The 26,603-nt window shown below is 35.0% G+C and overlaps 1 protein-coding gene and 1 pseudogene across 1 annotated transcript; both read left to right on the top strand.

The window, feature by feature from the left end:
- The first annotated feature begins 6,112 nt into the window (after window positions 1-6,112).
- Window positions 6,113-10,953, top strand: LOC133296324 (protein DETOXIFICATION 27-like). Its single transcript, XM_061495291.1, has 8 exons — window positions 6,113-6,458; window positions 6,576-7,117; window positions 7,248-7,334; window positions 7,506-7,562; window positions 9,319-9,557; window positions 9,672-9,790; window positions 9,918-10,007; window positions 10,120-10,953. Exons 1-8 carry the CDS (start codon window positions 6,177-6,179, stop codon window positions 10,177-10,179), a joined length of 1,476 nt encoding a protein of 491 aa, XP_061351275.1. The 5' UTR covers window positions 6,113-6,176; the 3' UTR covers window positions 10,180-10,953.
- A 4,820-nt stretch (window positions 10,954-15,773) lies between these two features.
- Window positions 15,774-24,995, top strand: LOC133296304 (protein DETOXIFICATION 27-like; annotated as a pseudogene).
- The last annotated feature ends 1,608 nt before the right edge of the window (window positions 24,996-26,603 follow it).

Here is a 26,603-nt window from a genome sequence, read left to right as displayed (position 1 = left end):
GTGTGACACCGGTGTAAAATTTGAAGTTTGGCACCTCATCTGAGAGTTGTTATATCAAAAAAGATCAACGTTATCACATGCTTACAAATCAGATTCGTTGATCTTTTTTTATCTAACGACTCTCAGATGAGGTGTCAAACTTCAAATTTGACATCGGTGTCAAAGGATCATACCTCATATATATATATATATATATATATATATATATATATATATATCCACATAATCGGTTAGAAAAAACTAATCCGAACTTTTCTAAGTCACTTGCATGTATCTAGGGATGTGCATAGGTCGAACCGAACCTGATTTTTTGAAAAATCGAACCGAATTGATTTAAATTGTTCGGTTTGGAATCGGTTCGGGTCGACCCTGTTTTGAAAAAAAATTTAAAAATAAAGTTATAAAAATCAATTTGATTTGGTTTGAAAACGGTGCTGTTCGGTTCTTAAACTGGTTCTAAAAACCGGTTCGGTTCATGAACTGGTTCTTTAAAAACCGATTCGGTTCATGAACTGGTTTTTAAAAACCGATTATTTTAAGGACGGTTCGGTTCGGTTCATGGTTCGATTCAATTTTTTGTTATTTTGCACACCCCTACATGTATCCATACTCATAGCACATGCTGCATTAGGCTTTAGAAAGTGCAATTCTATCTGGCATTTGGTTGTGTTTGTGGGGGCTCCTAATTAATAGTGCAATCATTCTTGAGACTCAAGTTCGTTTTATCTTGGAAGACAATTGTTCATCGATCCTTCGACATCAATAGAGGAAACAACATAATTGGGCTAAGCTTTTTTGCATACAAGCATGTTTTCCAACATTCTCTGAATTTTATCATACTTCTTTATTGTGCTGTGCTTGTAGGATTAATTAATATATCTGATATCATATACGGATTCAAATCTCTCGATGACTTTATATTTTGCCCAATGTCTTTTAAACAACATAAATCAGGTTGGAAACAAGTAAAGAATTTAGAATCTTGTATGAGTTTAAGTATGGACATTATTCAACTTAGGGATGTGGTTGTTTGAGCCCATTAAACCAATCGGTAAGTTAAATGAATGCAAACTGAAATCTTTCAATTGAGAGGAAAGGAAATCATAACACTTATGAGTGGATAGCAGATCCGGTTTCAAGAGGTCCCTAGTTTAGGTAAACCACAAATGGATGGACTAAGTTTACACAAAGGTTTTCCCAAATTCTGGTTGTTTTCAATTCTGCCCAGTATTTTGTAAATTTGGTATCTGGAGTTACAGACCTCCAAATGAGGTAAATTTTATATAATTTTAAAGCCTCATATGTCTATTTTCTATCATAAAAATTTCAGGTCAATCGGTGAGGTTTTCGAATTATTATGATTTTCTGAATAAAGGAAATTTTTCTTAGTTTCACCTCAAACGTTTTCTGTTAAAAATTATTATCCGTTAATGAATTATTTTTGTTTGCGCTCAAATATAATCAAACAGACGTCCTTCCAGACGTGTATGGATAGAGATGTCACAATTTCATATTAATTTTTTATATTTTTTTGGGCTAATCAAAAAAATTTTAAGCTCACTCAATTTCATATGAATGGATGCATCATAGGTGCAATGAGATTAAATTTACACCATTCCTATGTATAATTACATTCTTGAACCCTAATCTCAATTTTTCCCAAGATTAGTTTTAGAAAGAAATAGGTTTTTTTTTATTTTTCCTAATTTTAATAAATTTGATGACGACTTCATTGTTGTAAATAATTTTGATTGTCATCTTGTCGCAATACTGGTTGTCGTCCTGTGATTTTTCTCCTCGCAAGGGGTTTTTATTTTTTTATTTTAGTAAAATGCTTTTAAAAAAACTAAATACAATGTGACCCTGACACTCAATCAAAACCAATTTAAATTTGATTAATTGAATTTAATTAGTTTGAATTAAATAATTTTTTAAAAACGACAGTAATATTTTCTTACTATTCCTACCGCGTCCCTCAGAAACTAGGGGTGTGCATGACAACCATTCTATTCCTTAGCACTATTTCTGAAAAGAAGTAATTCTTTTCAATTTCTATTCCTTGGAATAATTTCTGAAAAAAAAATATGTTTGATAACATGTTTTATTTTTATTCCGAGAATGAGAATTGCTGATAACACAACAAATAATATAATAAAAAATAATTCCAATTAAATATAAAAAATTTTGGAACATCACTTTCCTTTCCATATGGTGTGGTTGAGGTGACGGTGACGGCGGGGGGTGACATGGTGGTGATGGTGGTAGTGACGTGGTGATGGTTGTGACGGCGGCGATGGCGGTGGTAATGATGGCGACGGTAGTGGTGGGGATGGTGGTTGGTGGCAGCGACAATGGTAGCGGTGGCATGGTTGTGGTGGTTGTGATGACATCATGGAGGTGGTGATGGTGGCAGTGGTTGCGGTGGTGGTGGTGGTGATAGTAGGTGACTGTGGTGGCGGTGGTGATGGTAGTGGCGGAGGTGGTGTAATGGTGGTGGTGACGGTAGTGGTCGTGACGATGGTGGTGGTGGTTGGTGGCGGCGACGGTGTCAGTGTGGCTGCAGCAATAATAGTGGTGGTGGTGATGGTAGCGGTGGCGTTGTAGTGGTGGTAGTAGTGGTGGCGATGGTGGTGGTGGCAGTGGCGTGGTGATAGCGATAGTGGCGGTGGAGGCAGTGGTTGTGATGATGGTGGTGGTGGTTGATGGCGGTAGTGGTGATGGTGGTGGGGACGGTGACGGTGATAATGGTGGTGGTGGTTGCAGCAGTGGTAGTTGTGGTGGTGGTGATGGTGGCATAGTGGTAGTGATGGGTGGAGGTGGTGGTGATGGTGGCGGTGACATCGTGGTGGTGGGGGTGGTCACGACAGCACTAGCGGTATGGCGACGGTGACAACAATGGTGGCGGTGGTTGTGTTGGGATCATGGTGGTGGTGGTGGTGGTGATGATGGTAGAGATGGAGAGTGATTAAGAGAGATAACTATTTCTCATTTTGTGCCCGAGAACAAAAAAGCAGAAATTTTTTGATTCTTTTTTCTCTTCCCCAGCACAAAAATTAATCCGGTTCATCCCGAGAATAAAAAAATAAACAGATTTTACCAAACGAGTTTTCTATCCATTTTTGTTCTCGGAAACAAAAATTAAAAAAAAAAAATAATTCTGAAAAAATTGTTATTCACACCCTAGCTAAGCCGAAAGTGACTTTTGTTGTTGTTAAAACTATTACTTTTTTGTTTTTATGACATTGTTCATGTACTGATAACAAAAATTATTTTAATCATAAATTATTTGACACGCACAACTTATCAAAATTAAATGTTTAATTAATATCAAGAAAATATATTAAATTCTCTTAAATAACTGGCTTAAATAAAGTGTTTAAGTACTATGGGAACTCAAAAGTATTTTTTATTTATTGTCTTGAGTCGGAATACAGTTTAAGTAAATTGATAGTTTTTGGTATCAAGTTACGTATTTTAATTATTGAATTGTTATTTATAAAAACTTTTTGAATTTTTCTTTTCTTTTTTAATTATGGAGGTATTCCTATTTAATCTTTCTCTTGTCACTTTGCCCTTGAAACCTGGCAACGAAAGCTAGCTCCTCGTTAATATAGGTGTTAGTTTATTTTCTAAACAAGAATTATTACCTATTATGTGGGCTGATATGTTTACTGACTTTTGTTTCAGTTTGGGTTATTTACTGTATTGGGCCAATGAATATTTTGTGTTGGTTTGCTAAGGCCCACATGCTGGTCATTTTGTTAATAAGCATATGAGTAACAAAAACGCACCGTTTCATTCTCTTGGCTACTGAGTTAATGATACATATGTGCTGATGCGTTGAAAACCGGATTAAGATACACTTTTTTATTTTCTTCGTTCTCTGATAAAATCGTTCTTGAGAGAAGAAACTTAGGGTTTGTTCGTGAACCTTGGTGAGGCATTTTGAGGAAGATAAACTGAGAATCTCATCTCGGTTCTTTGGTGAGAAGTGATCCTTGTGTCAAGGAGAAGCTATTGTTCGGTGCATTTTCTGGAGATTCATCATACAGCCAAAGAAGATTGAGCATGGTGACGTTCCCAACTTGAGAAGAGGGATTCGTGTGGTTGGAGGAGCTGGAGACACTGGTGCTTGGTGTTTGCTCATAGTCTTGGTGATATCTTTCTCTATTTCTTTGCTGTTGATGATCTTTCTTTGTCATTTGATATACATCTGTAACCTTGGTTATCTTCCTCGGTTATTTGTCTTGTAATATTTGTATCTGTATTTCTGTTTTGCTGGATTTGCTGAACATAATTTTTGTACTATTCTGTTCTGAATATTAGTGCATGCTAGAGGGCGTTTGACCCTCACTGGCCAACTTGGATGTAGGAAATTCTTTTACAAAGAATTTCTGAACCAAGTATAAATTCTGGTGTTGTTCTTTATGTTTTCTCTTTCTGCTAGTTGGTTTTCTGGGGTGATTCTTGGTAGCTCTATACCAAGAATTGTAACAATAGGGATACATTGAATAGTTCTCACTAAAATGAGACTAATTGCCGTCAAGATTTAGAGTGCAAGAATATCATCTATGACCTAAAGAACGTTTACGGATTGAACACATGGGCACAGTTGTCACTCCGAACTTTTTTAGATATGTATGATATAATAAAAAGTTAGATTGTCAACGAGGGATAATTTTTTTTTTTTTTTTTGTATATACGAGGGATAAATTTTTAGTATCACTATTGTATCAAAGTGGTTATAACATTTGTTGAGATATTTGGTCCTACATTGCTTGTATGAGTAACTAATGTAGAGTTTATAAGGCCTTGGACACTCACACCCTTTGAGCTAGCTTTTGAAGTGGTGTATCCTAAAATTCTTTACATGATATCAGAGCCTCGTGTCCTGGTCCTGGGTTCAAATCTCGTTGCCCCTCACTTTCTTTCCGGTGGAATTTCTTTCTTCGCACAGGTAGTTGGGTCTGTGCATTATCCACTCTTCCACCTTTTAAGCCCAGTGGACTCTCGTGTGAGGGGGCGTGTTGAGATATGTGGTCCCACATTGGTTCTATGAACAACTAATGTGACCTTCATAAGACCTTCGGCACTCCCACCCTTTGAGCTAGCTTTTGAGTGGTGTATTTTAAGGTTTCATACAACATTTTATACTTTTGGAAAAAAAAATTAATTTTTAAAATTTTTTTCCCCGTCATATTGCATTTTTTTTTAAATGACAAAATATTATATCCACTTGTATACAAGTGTGGTACTAAAAATTTATTCCTCAAAGCGAAAAGACGCCTACATAAACCAGATACGTAAGCGGTGACCTATTGGTTAGTGGGCAGAGAATATGACCGCCGTTGCGGTCTTTCTTTTTCCTGCCCCGACCCACTTGGATATATATGATAACCATCCCTCCCTCCCTCTCTCATTAGAATCTGAACCACAAGAATGAGGGCAATCTTGCTGTGGCGTATGTTTCTTGTTTTAAGAAACTCTAGTTTAAAATTTGATGGAAAAATATTATCATGCTACATAATATAAGTATTTATTCCTATATACTTTTTAATAACTGTATCACTTTTTACTTTTTATTTTTTTTTTATTTTTTCAGATGGTGGAACTCATAAGTTTGTCTTTATAATATGAGATAATCTATCTCCTTTAATATGAGATTAATAAAATCCAAATTTTATATAAGAAATGTATCTATGTTTAATAATTCTTTATTTTATTAATGTCATTTTTCATCGTATTAAACGAAAATATTCATAGATAATAATAAAATTTAAAAATAATTTAAATATTAAAATAAATTATATTTTGTTCTTTATTTCTGCATAATAAAAATAAATCCGAATAATTCAATTTTCAGTTCTCTCGGATTCATACAGGGAGTAGGATTAAAGTAATAATTATTTTAATTTAGGAATATTTATTTTCAGTTCTCTCCAAAAAAAAAAAATTTGGTAACAGTTCTCTCCATTTTAATTTCTAGGAATAAATTAATTTAAAGAATAATATTTTAAATTTTTATAAAATACTTCTAATCATGTCTAATATGTATAAGCATACTTCAAATTACAAACTCTATTTAAAGCCTCCTAACTTTGGAACTCTCAACCTTTCCTTCTCTATCATTTATTTGGGTTTCGGGATCCAAAGAAACGCTATTACGCGACTCAGGGATGACAAGCAAGGAAGCTTCATCGTTAGGAGAAGCAAAGGTTCCATTGTTGGAAGATAAAACTTTAGTAGATAGAGGAGAACAGGATCAAGATCTCGCACGAAGAGTTTGGGTTGAATCAAAGAAGCTATGGCACATAGTAGGCCCTGCAATTTTCAGCCGTATTGCATCCTATTCTATGTTAGTCATAACCCAAGCCTTTGCTGGTCACCTTGGTGATCTCGAACTCGCTGCTATCTCCATTGCTAATAATGTTGTCGTGGGTTTCGACTTTGGCCTCTTGGTATAGTATTATTATTATTCCATTTTTCCTTTATAATTTGTTTCAAATTAAGAAGACATATAAAAAAGGTAACTATTGAAACTTTTTATTAACATGATTTGGTTTTTGTTTCATTAGTTGGGTATGGCAAGCGCATTAGAAACGCTATGTGGGCAAGCTTTTGGGGCGAAGAAGTACTTCATGTTAGGAGTTTACATGCAGCGTTCGTGGATTGTTCTTTTCATTTGTTGTATATTGCTTTTGCCTATCTACCTATTTGCTTCACCTGTGTTGAAGCTGTTGGGACAACCTGAGGAATTGGCAGAGCTATCTGGAGTTGTATCCATGTGGTTGATACCACTTCACTTCTCTTTTGCGTTTCAGTTTCCTCTGCAGAGGTTCTTGCAAAGCCAGCTCAAAACTGCGGCTATTGCATGGGTTTCTCTGCTGGCACTCTTGGCACATGTGTTTGTTAGTTGGTTGTTCGTGTTCAAGCTTCAGTTTGGAGTGATTGGTGCTGCTGCCACCATTAACTTCTCTTGGTGGGTCCTGACGTTAGGCCTTTTTGGTTACACAGTTTGGGGTGGTTGTCCTCACACATGGACTGGCTTCTCCATGGAAGCATTTTCTGGTCTTTGGGAGTTTGTTAAACTCTCTGCTGCTTCTGGGGTCATGCTATGGTACTTGTTTAACTTTCTCTCTCTATTTCTTTTTGTTCTTATAAATGCTATGTATGTAATGTTCTGTCTTTATCAGCATCTTTTACATTGGATTTTTTTTTTTTTTTTTTTAATTTTTTGCGTTTTACAGCTTGGAGAATTGGTATTATAGAATTCTGATATTGATGACTGGAAATCTTCCCAACGCAGAGATTGCCGTGGATGCTTTATCTATATGGTAATTAATTTATGTATGTCTGTGTTGTGTGTTTGCAAAATCATACACGTTTGATTACCTGTAAAGTGACTGCAGTTTTTGGATTTTTCTTTCTTGTTTTCAATTCAAAAATTGTCTTCTTTTTTTTCTTATTAATTTTTTGGGCTGATATCTGCTGTGTTTGTTTGGCAGTATGACCATAAATGGTTTGGAAATGATGATTCCGCTGGCATTCTTCGTTGGAACGGGGTAACATATCTTATTTTAACCCTTCTATTCCGTTTCTTGTAGTGTTAGTTTTTTATTTGGCTACATGATTGTAATTTTTTTGGAGTTTTCTGCATAGTCCAAGATGTAGGCCATAACCTTAACTTGATGAGACCAAACCGCGTGCTAGTGCGCATGTCGCACGGCGGATTAACATGACATACAAATAATTTTCTAACAAGAAATATAAACCAATACTAAATTGAGGTGGTGATTGAAACGTTTGGACATTAATGCAGAGGTACAAATAAACACACGTCGACTTTACACGATCGAGTCTTTTCTCTATAATCACCATTCATCACGGAATCAACATCAGTGTCTGTATAAAAAATTAAGAAAAACATATGTACGGTGGCTAGAGAAAACAATTGGTGCCTAGTCAAAACCAAATTTTGCATTATTCATAGATGGAGTTGCTGTTTGTCGTGGAGCTAATGATAGGAATCATATGAATGGTTATCTATCAATTTAGAAGACTCTGGATTGGTAGTGAAGAAAAACTGTTGCGTCATGATACGCAATCCGACAAAGATTCCTTAGGAGTTTCTTTTCCCAAGTTATCACTTCTTCCTCCTTTCGTTTTTTTAAATAATTTTTATAATAAATATTTGACACGGATCTAGTTGAGACAAGGACAACCTCTGCATACTGTGCTATGATTGATCCATATGGAGGCTGTGACAATCCAGTTGCCGCAGTTGAATGTGTTCTATGAACATAAAAAATCATTATAGGTAGATTAACAACAAATGTATAGTCAGCAAAATGTCCTTGTTAGCCCCGCCATTACTTTCACAATACCATTAATAATTCAATTTACGCCATTATTTTTCCCTTTAGTATTAGAGAATAGAGACAGATATCACAGAGCCAAAACTTAAAATTTCTCTTTTTTTTACCCCCCCAAATCACGTCAAGATAATCATTGATTAAGTACTCATAGAAGGGTTCTCCCATAGTCCCAATCATTAAGTATACAATTTCAAGTTTACAAAATTTGTATTTTTTAAACTTCATGACATGATAATTGAGACCCATTTGTCACTTGAACGTGATTATAATGATTTTATGCACTTCAACAAAAATCTAAACACACCGTGAGCCTGTTTAAGGTTCCTTTCACTTGAATGTTGGAACTCCTACTTGCTCTCTCCTTAGCCAAAATGTGGTCTTTATAATAATATTTTTATTAGAGATATAATATATATATTTTTATTTAACATTTTAAATTTTTGAAAATGTTAGAATATGGTTTATCGTTCAATCTCTATCACCCAATAATTTTATATAAAAAATTGAATTTTAACGAAGAATAAGTCAATCTATGCATTAGTATAAATAACTCTTGCATATAGTATAAAGCCGTGGTTTATGATTGCAATTTTGTGGAGGAAGTTCTTTGCGGACTGGGCTGAAGTTCTTTGTGGACTGGACTATGCCGACATATTTTCATTTGAGAAAGTGAGACCCATGTCCATTTCATTGTATCCGTATGTTTCTCCCAGTGTAACATAAATTTTTTCGAGTTTCTAATAATTGTTTCAAAAGAGCTTATGGGTCATTAACTCCCTGTGTCTTTGCTTGCTTCACTCTAGATGCTGACCAGTGACCACCCCCCCTTTTTAGTGATGACTCTTATCGTATAACTTATAAACTATCTTTTAATTTATAACGTTATAAGAACTCAAAGTAGAAATATAAATGATAACATTGTAGCTTACCATGCAATCTACAGAGTGAGGGTTGCAAACGAGCTTGGTGCTGGGAACGGAAAAGGAGCCAAGTTTGCTACTATAGTAGCTGTGGTGACATCCATCATAATAGGACTCTTCTTCTGGATGTTGATTTTGGCATTTCATGATAAATTCGGGTATATATTCTCTAATAGCAAAGCCGTCCTTGATGAAGTAAACAAGCTTTCTCTTCTACTAGCCTTTACAATTCTGCTCAACAGTGTTCAGCCAGTTCTCTCAGGTATCACCTAAACCCTTCACCTTTCAGTTTTCAAATATTTGATCTGAAATGGGGACATAAAAAACCATATGCTATATATATATTTCTTTTTCACCCTTGGGATAATTTGAACAGGGGTGGCTGTCGGATCAGGGTGGCAATCGTATGTTGCTTACATAAATTTGGGTTGCTACTATATTATTGGGGTACCTCTTGGATTTGTGATGGGCTGGGTCTTCAATCAAGGAGTTATGGTATGTTTTCTTTCTTCCCCTCTTTCGTCTTGTTTCTAAAGTTAGTGCATTTTTTCTTTTTCTTTTTCTCACCTAGAATGTGAATTTCATATGTATTAAGATATAATTAATGAAATTGAGCAATCAGGGAATCTGGGCGGGGATGATTTTTGGTGGGACAGCAACTCAGACGTTAATATTGATCTTGATTACCATGCGGTGTGACTGGGACAGAGAGGTAACCTTACATAGAGCTATTCATCCCACGTCATGTTTTTAACTTGTGTTATTGGTTCTGACTTTAGATAATCTAATCTTATTTGATATATTTTATTGGTAAACAATTGCAGGCTGAGAAAGCAAAATTGCATTTAAGAAAATGGGAAAATCCAAAACAAGAACTGAACTAGTGCTTCTTTAAGACAGAAGAGGGGCAAGTGGAAGAATGAGTTTGCTCATAACTTCCTTGATGGGCTGGTCTCTTCGTAACCCAAGTGAAAGCCCAGTTTCTTTTTAAATCCACTCATTAAACAATAAGCCCAATAAATGAACTTCTTGGGTGGAAAACGTGGGCTATAGTTTTCTTCATTATACTTCTCTTGCATCTACTCTATTTCCCTCAACATGGCCCATTTATATCCTCCACTCTCTACTCTCTGTTTATCTTTCCATGTTTCTCCCATCTCTCCACAAGCAAGAAATGTCATCATGTTCCCATAAGCCATTCACGAAATTGTTTGATTTTGTGGATAAAATTACTTTCCATTTGGCGGTTTCTGAAGACAAATGTTTAAAGATCACTGTATTTATTTTTTCAAATTTTTTTATTAAAAAAAGAGTTCTTTGGAGGCGGGGACGGGGAGTGTTGCCTAATCCTAAAGTTGAATGTTCAAGGGAGAAGCCTAACTCAAACTAAGCAGGAGGTGTTACAGATATTAATATAAACCTAAGGTGAAGACTTAAGATGGTTGGTTGTTCTCTCGCAAAGTTTTGAATTTTATAGGTTTGAGTGAGTTTGCTTTGTATGTGGGAGGAGATTCTACCGTCCTACTTGTGACAGCTTGAAGAATTGTAGAATTGTGGGATGATGATTATTATTTAACTTTCGTTCAGCGCATCTTTTTTTTTTTTTTTTTTATGGGATTATTATTCTTATATTATATGAAATAATTTTATTTTTTACATATATATAAATATTTGTAGGCTTCGTGTTTTTATTTTTTTCTTTCTCTTTTTTCTTTCTAAATGGCTCATAACATATTTTATGTAATGGTAAGAGATAATCGCAAACATTAATCCCTTTCTTTATTGTGCTTGCATTTGCGTTTGGGCTTTTATGTCCTTTTAATGTGTCTTGGAAAAAACTTAAACGGTTAACTCATTCTGACTTATTTTATTTTAAAATATTTTAGACAAAAAAATCCCGAATGGTTTGAGAAGCATGTTTGGACTAGGCTCTTCTTCTTATTATTATTTTTAAAGATTTTGGAAAAAAAAAAAAAAAATTCTCGAATGGTTTGAGAAGCATGCTTGGACTAGGCTAATACCAACAACCAGAAGTTTATTTACCTTTTTCTTAAAGAAAAAAAAAACATTTTTCCTTAATAAAAAATTTTAGGCGATAATTTTTTTTATTTTTTATAAGAGATTTCAAGTTCTAGCTTTGAAAATTAAAGAAAATGATTGTCGAAAGAATTATTCATAAAATTCGACAGAACTCGAATCAAATTAATCGATTTCTAATTAATTACAAGAAAAATAAATAAAAACCAGCTGCTAAGCAAAAAAAAAAGTAAACAGAACATAGAAAGTGATGCTCCATTTCTCCTATTATTCAAAACAAAAATTATTAAGTAAACAAGTAAAATATTTTAATCTCAAAAATACATTTAATCCTTAGTTTTTTCTCCTACACATATCTGTGCAACATTTTTTTTTCTTTTTCTTTATTTTTTGAGATGATGAGACCTATATATTTATCTATATAACATGAGATAACTTATCTCTTTTAACATGAGATTAATAATATCCTTATATTAATTTGAGTTAATATAAATTTAGTGTTTTTGTACTACTGAAAGGTCGTATATTTGAATCCGAAGCTTACATGTATGTAAAGTAATATTGTGTATAAGGATATAACTCTCACTCCACTTTCCTCGGGAATATAATTGGAAGTGAATTTTTTATATTAATATAGGTTAATATTACTTTGTCAACTGTATCATTTTGCTTTCAAGTTGATTAGTTTGGCTAATACAAATCTCATTCAGTATCATTCTGTTAATTCCAAACGGTTGTCAATACTTTATTGCGGAATATATGGATGATGTTCATATGAATCGAAAATTTTCGCAGTATATTATGTATCATTTTTTAGATTTAACAAAAAGAAAATTTGTATAATTGATCAGACCAGATACGGTAGGGATGACCCAATGTGTATCAAGCCCAAATCATACACGGTTGAGACTCATTAGATGGTAACTGGCATGGGCCTGGTACTGTTGATGTGGGATGAGCCTAATCAGACCAGATAATTACAAATGGGCCGATCATGTGATCTTCCTTTACACAGCCTGTGATCGTCTTGGGTCAGAGCATCTTGCAGTTGGATCGCTTTATCCTATGGGTCTTCTGTGGAACGCGATGGGGGTGTACCTGCAAGACACTCTGACGCTCAAGTCAGTTATGGTTCAAGCATGTTTAAGTATGTAGAAGAAGATGATGTACCTTAGTGTTGATACATGTATTTATAGTGGAGAGATGAGCAGCTTGGGAAGATGTTACTTAGTGATCAGGTTTGCTTTGCCTTGGAGGCTAAGTAATTGAGCTGCCATGATTAAATGTTGAGGAGCTTGTTGTCATGGTGTCTTTAAGGTTGAGGAGCTTGCTGGCTGTCATGGAGCTTGTTTGTCATGTAGCCATAAATATTAAGGTGCTTGCTGAGATAGCCTTGGTGGAAGAGATAAGATAGCAGCATGATTTATTATGGTGGAGCTTGCAGCCTTCTTGGACTAAGGCTTTGCTTCGTTGTGAAGGCTTTTATGTTGGGCCTTGTATTTGCATAGTATTTATCCAGATCAGAAGCCCCCCAACTCGGTGCTTATGCCGAAGGCATGAGGAGCGAGATGTATAAGTATGCGAGATGATTTGTCTGTTTATCAGCCTAGGAAATTCATTTGACTTGCACCTGGAAGCTGCGTTGCGCTTGTTCCTTTATCTGGAACTATGGTCTGTACTTTGTATGAGTTCTGGAGAGCTTCATAGTTGTATCCTGCAGTTTTATACAGTTCATAATTCATAATGCATATATTTTGCGTACCTTTGTTATTGGCATGTTGTCGTATGCCAGATGTATCGCGCTTTAGGAAGGAGTTTGACCCTAGGTGGGATTCATCCTGCCTTGTATCGCGCTTGATCATGGAGGATCGCGATGTGAATGGTTCTGATCTGTTGAGAGGATCCTTGTGAGGGAGTCTGTTGATTGGAGGATTCGTGGAAGAATCCTATCAATTGGAGGATTCGTGAGAGAATCTTGTTACTTGATAGAATCCATGAGAGGTATCCTGTTAATTGGAGGATTCGCGAGAGAACCCTGTAAGTTGATAGGAACCGTGAGAGGTTTCCTGTAAATTGGAGGATTCGTGAGAGAACCCTGTAAGTTGATAGGAAACGTAAGAGGTTTCCTGTAGATTGGAGGATTCATGAGAGAACCCTGTAATGTTCTTCATTGCGCTTTAACTTGGAGGACTTTTCTTCTGTTTGGTGAAACCTTTAATTTCCATAGATCTCACATAATAATAACAACATATCATGGAGATGATAATTGTAACAAGATCATGTTAAAATAATAATGTTGCTGATAGGAAATGTAGCATTTGTTTTTGAGTTTGTCTGCATTTAACGCGAGATCTTTGTCTTCGCCTTTTAGCAGTCATGTAGCCCTGCAATCTCTTATGGATTTCACAATAAAAGTAGTTAAGATACCTCAAGATAAGGGCATATAAATCAGATAAACTGTTCTAAGTCTATCTGTATTTTCAGTGAGATTGAGATCTTCACTGTTTATTGTCCATGGGTCCCTGCAACTTGTATGAGTTTCATAACAGAGACATAAGATTATCAAAATAAGTCAGATATGTCACGATTTGTACTGCGTGAGCATCCTGTTAGTTTATGTAGTCTCACAAGAGATATGATCAAAAAGTGATGTGAGCATATATATGATTAAAAAGTGATGTAAGCATTCATAATACCTTCTGAAAGGGGCACATGAAGATTCAATATATGATAGCTTGCTAGGCCTTAATTTTATGTTTGTCATAGTTAAACCCTTGTAGCAGGACTAGGATGATTCATAAAAATGATTCATAAGCCTAGGATGTGCTCAGACTATACTTTTTTAATTTGACTTTTACTCAAAGCATCCTGCAACTAGGTGGTCATGTTGCCTTATATAACTGTAAACTTGTAACTTTCTGTGCCATACTGTGATCGTAAGCCTAAAAATATTCATCCTTCAAGTTCTTTTATTGCGACATATGGGACCTTCCAGCTCTATAAAACATTGTTTTAATAAACCTTTGGCAGTTCTGTCATCGTAATAATGATATCCAGCCTCACTAAATTTTGGCTACTTGATCAAGTAGATAGTTTGGTTACTGGATCCTTGAGTAAAGTCCCCAACAACTTTAAAGTTTAACCATGTAAAGCAAGTTCAGCTCATGATCATATCCTATAATGAATCCAATATACTTGCACGATCCAAATAAAATGGTAGTATACCAAAAGTAATGGCGCGATAACCAAAAAAGTTGACATATGGATCCTTTAAAGTTGACGTGGGTAAACTTTGGCATACGGTTCAAGGGTTGTGCAAACTCTAGCTTTGGTTTTGAATATTCTAATAAGGATGATGTCCAAAACATGGTCTCTCCTTGCACAATGATGTCCTAAAACTTTAAAATATTCTTCAAAAGGACAATATCCAATATCATGGCTTATCCTTTGGTGTGCGATACTTATCCCTTTGTGCTTCAAAGTAATAGAACAATTTTTATCGCGCGATAGATATGAATATGGCGCAACACATATAAATATGATATGTACAAATATGGGCTTTTCAATAAGCATTCGGGTTTGTGGTTTCAGAGAGCATAAAAGTGGACAGTAGGTAATGGTCACACGGTTTCCACATGTGAAAAGTTGATATCCCTCTCTTAGACTCGCGATATGTATGAGAAGTTTTTAATCATAGTGCCTATGAAAATAACTCAAAAACCCAATGGTCAGACTACAAGCATCCCTTGAACTTCAAATCTGGACATCAATAAGTGTTGCATCGCGCTCTCATTGTATGGGCATCGCGCACTATTGGGAGATATCCCATTAGAAGTGGGATTATTGCGCGGTAATCAGGATAATCCAATTGGCACGATGAAACATTTCATCCTTGCGCGCGGTAGACAATCATGGCTTATGCAATGATCATATATTTGCAGTAATAATTACCTCCAATCACGAAATATAAAAAACACAAGCAGAGTGCATGTACCTTTTTTGGGTAGGAGTTGGAGCTGTGCGAAAATAATAGCGAGATAGAAAAGTAAGAGTATTGGGGCTTCCCTAGTATCCTTCAGCGTTGGTTTTGCACATAGCGTTGGTTTTGCACATGGTGGTGGGAGTAGAAATTTTTCGTTCCCACATAGGGCGCCAATGATCAGACCAGATACGGTAGGGATGGCCTAATGCGTATCAAGCCCAAATCACACACGGTTGAGACTCCTTAGATGGTAACTGGCCTGGGCCTGATACTGTTGATGTGGGATTAGCTTGAGCTCTTTGTCCTTCGTCCTTCACGTTGCACCGGATGAGCCTGATCAGACCAGATAATTACAAATGGGCCGATCATGTGATCTTCCTCTACACAGCCTGTGATCGTCTTGGATCAGAGCATCTTGCAGTTAGGCCGCTTTATCCCATGGGTCTTTTGTGGAACGCGATGGCGGGTGTACCTGCAAGACACTCTGATGCTCAAGTCAGTTATGGTTCAAGCAGGTTTAAGTATGTAGAAGAAGATGATGTACCTTAGTGTTGATACATGTATTTATAGTGGAGAGATGAGCAGCTTGGGAAGATGTTACTTAGTGATCAGGTTTGCTTTGCCTTCGAGGCTAAGTAATTGAGCTGCCATGATTAAATGTTGAGGAGCTTGCTGTCATGGTGTCTTTAAGGTTGAGGAGCTTGCTGGCTGTCATGGAGCTTGTTTGTCATGTAGCCATAAGTATTAAGGTGCTTGCTGAGATAGCCTTGGTGGAAGAGATAAGATAGCAACATGTATTTATTATGGTGGAGCTTGCAGCCTTCTTGGACTAAGGTTTTGCTTCATTGTGAAGGCTTTTATGTTGGGCCTTGTATTTGCATAGTATTTATCCAGATCAATAATAATCATCAAAATAACGCACTATGTTCCCACTATGCGCAAGTTCCAAAGAAGGAGCTTGTTTGCTGTGGTCCTGGAGCAACAACTCCTTTTCCAAATATAGAAGGAAAAAAAGATGGAGGGGAAATTTGGGGAAAAAAAAAAGTATAAATGAGATGAAATTTTATCCCTTTTGGAAAAGGACTACAAAACAATAATATGGTCCTGGATCACAATAAAAAAATCTCCAAAGAAAGACGCATAATTTTGCATTTACAAAAGTTTCATTACATAAATCGAATAGCGAGGTGAAGATTTCGTTGGTCTTATTCCACATGTTTATATAAGCTAATAACAATATTTTCTTTAATTGAAAACTTTATTATCTCAAAATCTATATGTTTTTCAGGTCTCCAAATCTAATTGTTTTAAATATAGAATTAATGTTTTTCATGTTGTAAGAGATAATTTTATTTTCTATACACACATAAAAGTGTACGGGCACATGTGAGGCCAAAAGAAAAGAGAGAGAAGAAAATATGGGCACATATACTTTTATATATGTGTAGGAGATAAAATTATCTCTTATAACGTGAGAACACTAATCCCTTTGTTTGGATTTGATTTTGATAGTTATCCTTGAATCATTTGTTGCCATATTATTAAAAAAAGTTGAACTTTCATAACGTCCTTTGAATGATACAGAAATGCATTATTGAGCGACTGCATCAAAATTAAATCCCTTATACATTTTCCATATGTTGACAGCGTGCATTTTCTAGCTCGGTCCCAAGAATTGGATCACTTAGACGCGTCCAAATTGTCAAACGACAAGGCTTCAACAATAGGGAAAGCAATGGATCCATTGTTGGAACGTTACAATGATGAACAAAAAAATCTCATGGGAAGGGTTTGGATTGAATCCAAGAAGCTCTGGCACATAGCAGGCCTCGCAATTTTCCATCGTGTTGCCAATTATACAATGTTAGTGATCACTTAAGCCTTTGCTAGCCACTTATGTGACTATGAGTTTGCTGCTACCTCCGTTGCCATTAATGTCATTCGGGACTCGACTTTGGCCTGATGGTAATGTCCAAATCTTTTCTTTGGTTTCAAAATGCAAGAGTAAAAAAATAAATATATTCCCCATTTATTTTTTGATGTGTTATATGATTTTTGTTTTATTAGTTGGGTATGTCAAGTGCCTTTGAAACGCTATGTGGGCAAGCTTTTGGGGCCAAGAAGTAGTACATGTTAGGTGTTACAAATCTTATATTGGTTGTCTATACCACTAATGTAGGGTTTATAAAGCCTTGAACACTTTCATCCTTTGAACTAGCTTTTTGGGTGGTGATCTCAAGGCCCGTAACAATTGGTGCTCTCGTTGAGAGTTGAGGCCACGGAAAGAGCTACCTATAAGCTGAATTAAGGTGTCTTCGGGCACTGAATACTAATAAGTGAGTGAAGCCGCTCAAAGGGGGGAAATGGCTACCGTCGGGTCAGTATCGATAGAGTGAAAGCCGCCGTGGACGACCCTTAAACAAGTACTACATTAGTTGCCTATACCACTAATGTGAGGCAAGGTCTTTGGACACTTTCACCCTTTGAACTAGCTTTCGTGGTGGTGATCTCAAGGTCCATAACATTAGGCATTTACATTGAGCGTTCATGGAACATTCTTTTCATAAGTGGAGTTGTGCTTTTACCTCTATTTCTCTTTGCCACGCCTATCTTGAAGTTCTTTGGACAACCTTCAGAGATAGCTGAGCTAGCTGGGGTGATTTCCATGTGGCTGATACCGACACACTTGGCTTATGCATTTTATTTCCCCATGCATTTTTTCTTGCAAAGCCAGCTCAAGAATAGGGTGATTGCTTGGGTGTCTCTTGTGGCTCTGCTGGTGCATGTGTTTCTTTGTTGGTTGGTAGTGAACAAGTTTCAGCTCGGAGTGATTGCCCTTGCTGCCGCTGGAAACTTCGCTTGGTGGATTTTGGTGTTGGGATGTTTTTGTTGTACTGTTTGGGGTGATTTCCCCTTAACATGAACTGGTTTCTCCATGGAAGCATTCTCTGGTCTTTGGGAATTTGCTAAACTCTCTGCTGTTTCTGGAGTCATGCTCTGGTACTACTTTTTTTCCCTTCTTGCAGCAAAGTTTCACTTCCTCTCGAACAAATATTAGTTTTCTCTTATGCAACTTTTCACCTTTCATTCTATGCTCTTCTACTTCTATTGCATTTTTATCATGGGCTGTTGGATTTTTCTTTTACAGCTTGGAGGTTTGGTATGATAAGGCACTCATGTTGATGACCAGAAATCTACAGAACTCAAAGACTTATGTGGAGGCTTTAACTGTATGATGAGCATGATGGAATATATATTTAGTTATTTACCTTTTAATTCACAGCACACACTCCAAGGATTTTCCTTTCTTAAAAAACCTACTAGCTAGAAAGTCTATTGTGAATCAAATGATGTTAGCTCAGTTGGTGAGCAGTGAAAAAGAAAGAGTTTCGTTTCGATCCTCACATGCCACCTTTGGAAAGGACTTAAAATCTTTATCCCGGACCCACCCCGCACTCCGAGTTAATCTCATAGCTGGCTCAAAGAGTCAAAACTTGTGGGGATACCGAGAGGAGTCTACTTGCCTCAAAGAGGTAATTAGGGTATGTTTCAAAAAAAAAAGGGTCTTATTCTTCTTGTTCTATTTGTGGATTGTTGTTGTTTGTTAATTTTGTTTCATGTGGCAGCTTGACCATAAATGGATGGGAGTTGATGTTTCCTCTAGCATTCCTTGCTGCAACTGGGTAATGCATCTTAACTTTCACTCTTTGCTTCTATTTTTTACGTGTAAAGAGAAAAAAAAATGGATGCTACGTCCTTCATAGATAGCAATTAGCTCAAATCAACAGGCTCATCAAACACTTGGCTCTGGCTAATTAATATTTAATGACATACTCATAGCCTATATTATGGTGCGGTAGTTTTGCAATGCCTTTGAACATATAAATAAAACCGTGTATTGACCTTGTTGAGTGATGGCTCATCATGCAGAGTAAGGGTTGCAAATGAGCTTGGAGCTGGCAATGTAAAAGGAGCCAAGTTTGCTTCCAGAGTGTCAGTGGTGACATCAATAATTATAATAAGCTTTTTTTTTCTGGATATTGATAATAATATTTCGTGGACAATTTGGCTATGTATTTTCTTCAAGTGAAGTTGTGATTGAATAGGTACACAAGCTGTCACCCCTCTTAGGCTTTACAGTTCTTCTCCACAGTGTTCAGCCTATCCTATCAGGTGTTATAATCTAACTTTTACCAACAACCAGTTTTCAGTTATTCCACAATGAATGCTAGAATCTTTCATATATCAATAGGGGTGGCTGTGGGATGTGGGTGGCCGAAATATGTGGCTTACATAAACTTGGGTTGCTACTATCTTATTGGGCTACCGCTTTGGTATTTGTTGGGTTTCGTCTTTCATTTAGGTGTCCAGGTACGCTCTTTATGTGTCTTTTTTTATAGCAGCACAAATTGAGATAAAAAAAATATACGAGTTACTTAAATTAAATACTTATTATTGTAATTTTTTACTAAAAAATTATTAGTATATGTTTGAACTAGTTTATTTTATTTTAAAAGGATTCTATAGTTAAAATATTTTAAAATTATTGTTTAGTTGAAAATGTTAAATGTGCTTCTCATAAAGTATAAATAAATTTATATTTAAAGTTTAGTAATTATTAATTTCATTTCATTTAGTTATAGCATTACTTATATGCACTCTTTAACTTTTATATGTAACGATACTTAAATATTATTATATTTATTTCGACATATTAGTTAAATTCTTTTAAGATATGAAAAATGATTATTATTATTATTCTTTATTTATTTTATTTTGTAAAAAAAAAAATGTTTTTGGAAATTTTTCTTGGAAATATTATATACTAAATACAATCTTTATTTATCATGTTATTTTATATTATGGAGATTTTGACATATTTGAGCTTAATATTATTAGTATAAATAAAAAAAATAAAAATATATCATCAAAAAATATAAATATAATAAATTGAATTATAGTATTATTTAAAAAGTATCTTTTTTTTTTTTTGGATTTAAGGAAGAACCCATCATATAAGTAAGCCTCAGGAAAGCCCAATGTGCAGGAGAAATAGTACGAGAAAGGGCCATTGTATATCGCAGAATTTGAAATCTAATAATCTCACTATATTTTTAGAGCTCTATTAATAAAATTATCTCACGTAAACTTATTCAAATATTATTGTTATCATTAGAATTTAAAATATCAAGATTGAAATAAAATTCTTTATAAATAGATAGCAGAGTATTATTATTTTTAGGTTATTTTAATAATACATATTTTTATAATAAAGTGCCTATTTTTTTATTTATTAAAAATTTAAAATGTCAAAAGTATGATATATATATATATATATATATATATATATATATATATATATATAATCATGAAATAATAAACTAAAAAAATAATTACAAAACAGAAAAAAAGATTCACATGTGACAATAACAATAAAAGAAATTTTTTATTTGGAAAAAAAAATATAAATGACAAAGGCAATTAAGCTCATAAAAAATATTTTTTTTATAACAGTGCTTTAAAAGCAGTAATTTAGGGAATTTAATACTCTTCATTAAATGTTAGAATAACTTTAAAGAAGCAAATAATACATTTTTTTTATTTTTCTTTATTTAATATTTTTAAGTTTATATTTTTTAATTAATGCCCACGTCGCATAAGTTGGCACTTGGCATATAGCAATCTTTATGATTAGTTTAGGTATATAGTGCTGACATTAATTGCTTATGACTCTGAGAATGAACCATCAGGGAATCTGGGCGGGGTTAATTTTTGGTGGAACAGCAATTCAGACTTTGATACTGTCTTCGATTACTATTCGATGTGACTGGGACAGAGAGGTGAATAAAAATTTCGCTAAAACAAAATTCACTAGTGTTTATTAATTCAATGTCTTTGCAATTGCATTTAGCCAGCTATTTTGATACATTTTGTTGGTTAACGCCTGCAGGCCGCATCTTAGTAAATTGGAAGGTCCAAAACAAGAACTGAACCAGTAACACTTCGTTCACATGCAGTAGCAGGCGTGAGGAGAAGAATAATGAATAATAAATGCGAAAAATCTAGAATACAATAGGTGTGAGTGCAACCAGCCAATAGAAACATGTCATATCAGCTAACTGTCTTTGTACTGGAGAGAGAAAAAAAAATAACTTTTATAATTTATATTATACACTACAGTAGAAACTATAAAAATTGAACTCAGTTTGGTACCGAAATACCAAAAGTGCACTTTAATAAATGGGCTCTTTAGTACTCTCTCTCTCCTTTTTCCAGTGGGTCCTGGCATGTGGGGTGGGCAAGGCCTAACATTTGATCTAAATTTGATTGAACTAAAGAGTTAGCTATTATCATACTCTAATTGTCTTCTATGAACTCGCAAGGATAGCTCAATTGGCAATTAAGCTTTCAAGGATTTGATTGAGTCAGGACTTCAAATTCTGCCTAAAGCAAATTCTTGAAAAAAAATTAGAGGCCAGAGGATGTGTCTCCCTCTCTCTGTTCCAATAAAGAGGTTGCTTCTATGGTCGTACTCTGAGAACAAAGTGACCGAATTATCTTGTATGCATGATAGTATAACTCACGTTAAAAAAGAGCCTCATATGAATGCTAATTTCTCCGCCATTATTTAGAATCATAGATAGCAAATAGCGAGCCAAGTAATAGCAGGCCTTGGACTTTGGAGCCCACGCATCCTTTTGATTATGCTCCACTCTTATTGGGCTCATGAGGGGGAAAGAAATCAAAGAATAATTTTTTTTCCAGAAACATGGGGGACAGAACTATATATAGAAGAAAACAAATACAAGCTACCTTAAATATGTAAGATTTTAAGCTATATCCATATGCCATTTCTTTTCCACAAACATGGGGAGGGGTTTTTCGAAGATAATTCAATAGAAAAGGATCCATAATTCCATCTGTCTCTATCAATGAACGTCACTGGAAATTTATCACCAGGAATATCATTTAAAACGCCATCTGTTGCTCCCACTCTAATTGGTAGCTGATGTGTATTATTTTTTCCTCATGGTTTTGTAGTCCACGTAAACATGCTTCTGTAGTGAGTTCACTATATTAAAAAATATAAAACTAGGTGTTATTTTACCATATTAGTTAATAAGAAAAATGAAAAGAAAAGAATTGTTAAATGATATATCAGGACAATTGGTTAAGTAACAAGTGAGAATGGACAAACATTGCACGCACCAGGCAAACCTCACGTGTGACATAAAAGTTTCTTGGTAGGATGTTTTGTCATCGTTGTGTGATCTATTGTTGAATGAAGGTTGAGGCAAGCTAATATTGACAACGCCGAGTGACAATCTTCACATGTTGGGATGGTCACTGTGTTTGTATTATTGGCGCTGAATATTGATAGAGCCACCAATTGCATTCTCATTTGTTTGGGTTGGGTCCAGTGCTTTTCCTAGTCTTGTCCACACATCAACCAATACAACATACCAATTTGGCTCTCTATGCACTAAAAGCCTCCCTCTGCTGTCACATGGAGCCCAATCGCTGAAAACATGTCTCAGAATATACACAACCGTTGCTTCTCCTTCTTATTCTTCTTTGGATCGGCACACTTTGCCAAATCTTTTTATCTTGTTAATGTTGTCGTTTTACCCAACCCTATATTTTCCAATAAAATCAGAGCAACTTCGTGTTACATGAGCAACTTCTACTCTTATACTCAATCAACCTAAAACTTCGTTTTACCCAACCCTTCTTATAATTTATTTCTCCCCTTATACTCAATCAACCTAAAACTTAAAGTAGTAAAAGTTTTAGTCATGCTAAATGTTAATGAGTCCTATGAAATGGCTAGAGTATAAATGAGCTAGTATTTCTAGAACGTGATTTCCAATTTCCGATAAAGATTCAATTTTAGTTACGGTTCGGTCATAAATTGAACCCATTAACAGTGAGAAGAAGAAGCAACGCTACACACACTCCAAATCAGAATACAAGGACATGCCACAAATTAAGAAACTAAAATCTAAGAATAGAGCTTGAGAAAGCAAAATCCAGAAGAAAAATCTTGCTTTATAATTAATGACCCAAAAAAATGAATTTCTTTTTGTTTCTATTTAACTATGAATTTTCATTACTTACAAGTACTTTTCATTTTTAGGAAATAGCAAAACTATTTGCAAATATAAAACACTCCCATTAAATATGTCTTTTCCTCGTAAAAAGGAAGGAAAAAAAACCTTTCGCTTAAAAAAATATGATTATCAATCATTGAAATGTTTATCATAACAAAATACATTACATAGATTTACTAATTAATATGTTTAAACAAGCTCCTTTCTAGCTAGCATTCTGAGATAATTGAGTTTGGGAAAACGAACACATAATTCCAAGTCCTTTCCACCTTTGCTACCCAAATGAACTTTCTGCCTATCGAATAAAAAAAGTGTGAATTTCAAGCCCACCAAATGGTAGGTATATGATGACTGCTGAGGTATACATAAATTTTCATGTCAAACAACAGTTTTTTAATTTCAAAAAAGGGGAGCATGATAATCAATTGGATTAGTGAACTAATCATACAATCAAAGACATAGAAAATCCTCATATCACCTTTTGTTTTTGTGAGTCAATAATTAGCTAAAGCTGAGACATATTTTGTCGAGTCACATTCATGGTGCCCAATCCATGCGTTGCACGCGAATCTTTGACAAACGGCCACATCAAAGGTGGGTGACTACTTGGGGATCCGAGTTTTACATATTCCTCGTCATTTTACCAACTACAATTAATTGTGAGATTTAAAGCTTCTTGGATTTTGACCAGTTGTATCAGCTAGTATTCTTCCATCAACGCGTCTCTTCCCCACCTAGCAAATAAAATTAGCACTCTGATCAGACTAGAAAGACCAAAAGATGCTATTATATATATATATATATATATGAATTTACATTTCTTCAGCTCCTGTACGTACAGCAATCAAATATTTGTCATATATATACTTAAAAGCATTAAATACGCAGGGAATCATAACCATACAAAGGATGAAAACATTAAATGTGGAGATTCATAACCATATACCTATCGTCATTGTACGTAAAGTGATTGCAAAAATGATTTTACCCATATATATATATATATATATATATATATATATATATATATATATATATATATATATATATATCTCGTGGGTTCATTTTTTTGCAATCAATATTGATAAGTTATTTACGTTGAATCCAAAACGATGTCATTCGGGGAGAAATCAAAGTATTTTTGTAATTATAATTTAGTTCAAACTTATAATAGTCTTTCTCATTATGATTTTTTAATTTTTCAACTCAAAAATAATATTGTTTTGGTAGTTAATATATATAACTTATCTACATAAACGTTAAGCCATATATCATCTACAATGGTATATCCCAATTAATATTGAAAGTTATGATTGGCATCATGTATTTTTATTCAATTAGGAAGAAAGTTTTCAAGTGAGAGCACCTAAACCTCACTCCATCCCTTTATATAGTAAATTGACCCCATTGCCCCAACTAGCTTTAAGTTATTAGTTATACATGATATGTTCTCATGGGATTGGGGCACCTAACGAAGAGGACGAGTCTATATATAAATAAACTTCATGGAGGTGAGGTTGATCATTTAGACGCGGGCCTGTGTACGGTTCTAGTTGTACTAATCCAATGATCAGCTATATAGTTATGTGAAATTATATTTTTTTAGTTTCTGATTTCTATGACGAATTTGCCTTTTTCCTAACAAAAACAAACCCCATGCGATTAAAATATTGCAATAGGCTTTTCACTTTCATCAACCTCAAAATATAGTGGTTATGGTGCAAATTAGCTAGAGTCCTAATTGCATTACTGCATATAAAGTGACCAGAACCCTTTTTTTTAAAGTCCGGTTCAATCGTTAGGAAGAGAAGCACAAATCTTGTTATTAAAAGTTAAAAATTTCTTATTTTATGGCGAAAAATGGCATGGTAGGGTATGAATTAACAATAATTTCTCATATCAACTACTTAAGTAATGGTAAATAATGATATACATATATACCATATTATTATGTAAATGCTAAAGCAATTATTTTAGCTGCAATGATGGAATTACTTATGCCAATGTGTTTAGACCAATATTGAAATAAAAAAAAAAAGGAAAAATTTAGTTTGTTGTATATTTTTCTGTGATATCTTTATACAGAATAACCCAATGTCAGTGTGTGAAATTGTCAATATTATAGACAAGGACACAGGACACCCGATTCTCTTAAAAGAAAAAGTGATTCTGATGTCCATAGAAAGAAGCAAAAAGAATAGTATATATCTATACCACTGACAAACAAGAGAGAAAAGAAAGAAGAAAACAAATATGGGGCAATCTAGCCAGAGACAGCAGCTAATTGCCATTGAAAGTTAAGGTGGATTGAATATAACTTGGGCTTTCCCACTTGGTGCGGTTGATGTGTTTTCCCTTTTCAACTTCTTGTACGTACGTGTCTACAGCTATGAGAGACAGGGTGACCCCACAAGATGAAGGATGGTAGAGACTAGAGACTGGAGAGATAGATATGTTGGCACACCTCAGCGAAATATGAAAGCAAAGTGCAGCCACATTGGAAAAAAGCTGAATGAGACACTTTAATAATTTGGACACCCTAGCTATATATCAATGGCCAATAATCCCAATATCATTTTACCAGCGCTGGTCCTTGTGTTACTCTCTGGAATGATACAGGTCATAGAATAAAGTTTGTGCCCTTGATGAGCACAACGAGATACCACCATATATATACGCACCATCTGGCCAGCCATGCCATCATGCACTATTGACTGGCTCTTTAATTAGCCTTGTGGGATTTGTATGTATCCTCAAATGCGTACAAAATTTAAGTCACATAAAGGGGTTTACTAGACAACAACAACAGTGATAACTCAAAGGGGGTGCAGTGACTTTAGATGCTTCGGGCACCTTGGGTCCAACAAGAAAGGGATTCCCTTACCTTACCTGGCTTGCGTTTTTAACGTTGATAGCCTCCAAGAAATGGCAATTAGCTACGTAGCCATATGTCGGGGGTAACCTATTTCGTGGACCCACCAGATAATTAACCCTTCAAGTCATGTCACTTTCCGGTGTCCTAACAAATTATTCAACTACTGATAAGGGAATTAATCAAAGCTGTCCATTTTCAACACCTAAAAGTTGCAAATTTAAGTTTTCAAGCTTTGCCACAGTTGCATGGCCTACGGACCCAAGTCCTACTCCCACAATGTTGTTTCGAATGCAATACTGCAAA

This window comes from Gastrolobium bilobum, unplaced genomic scaffold (genome assembly GCF_033153095.1).
Source record: "Gastrolobium bilobum isolate Gb01-03AN ecotype WA unplaced genomic scaffold, APGP_CSIRO_Gbil_v1 utg9938, whole genome shotgun sequence".
Lineage (NCBI taxonomy): Eukaryota > Viridiplantae > Streptophyta > Magnoliopsida > Fabales > Fabaceae > Gastrolobium > Gastrolobium bilobum.
Note: the sequence above shows the minus strand (reverse complement) of the source record. Positions and strands in the feature narration are given on the sequence as shown.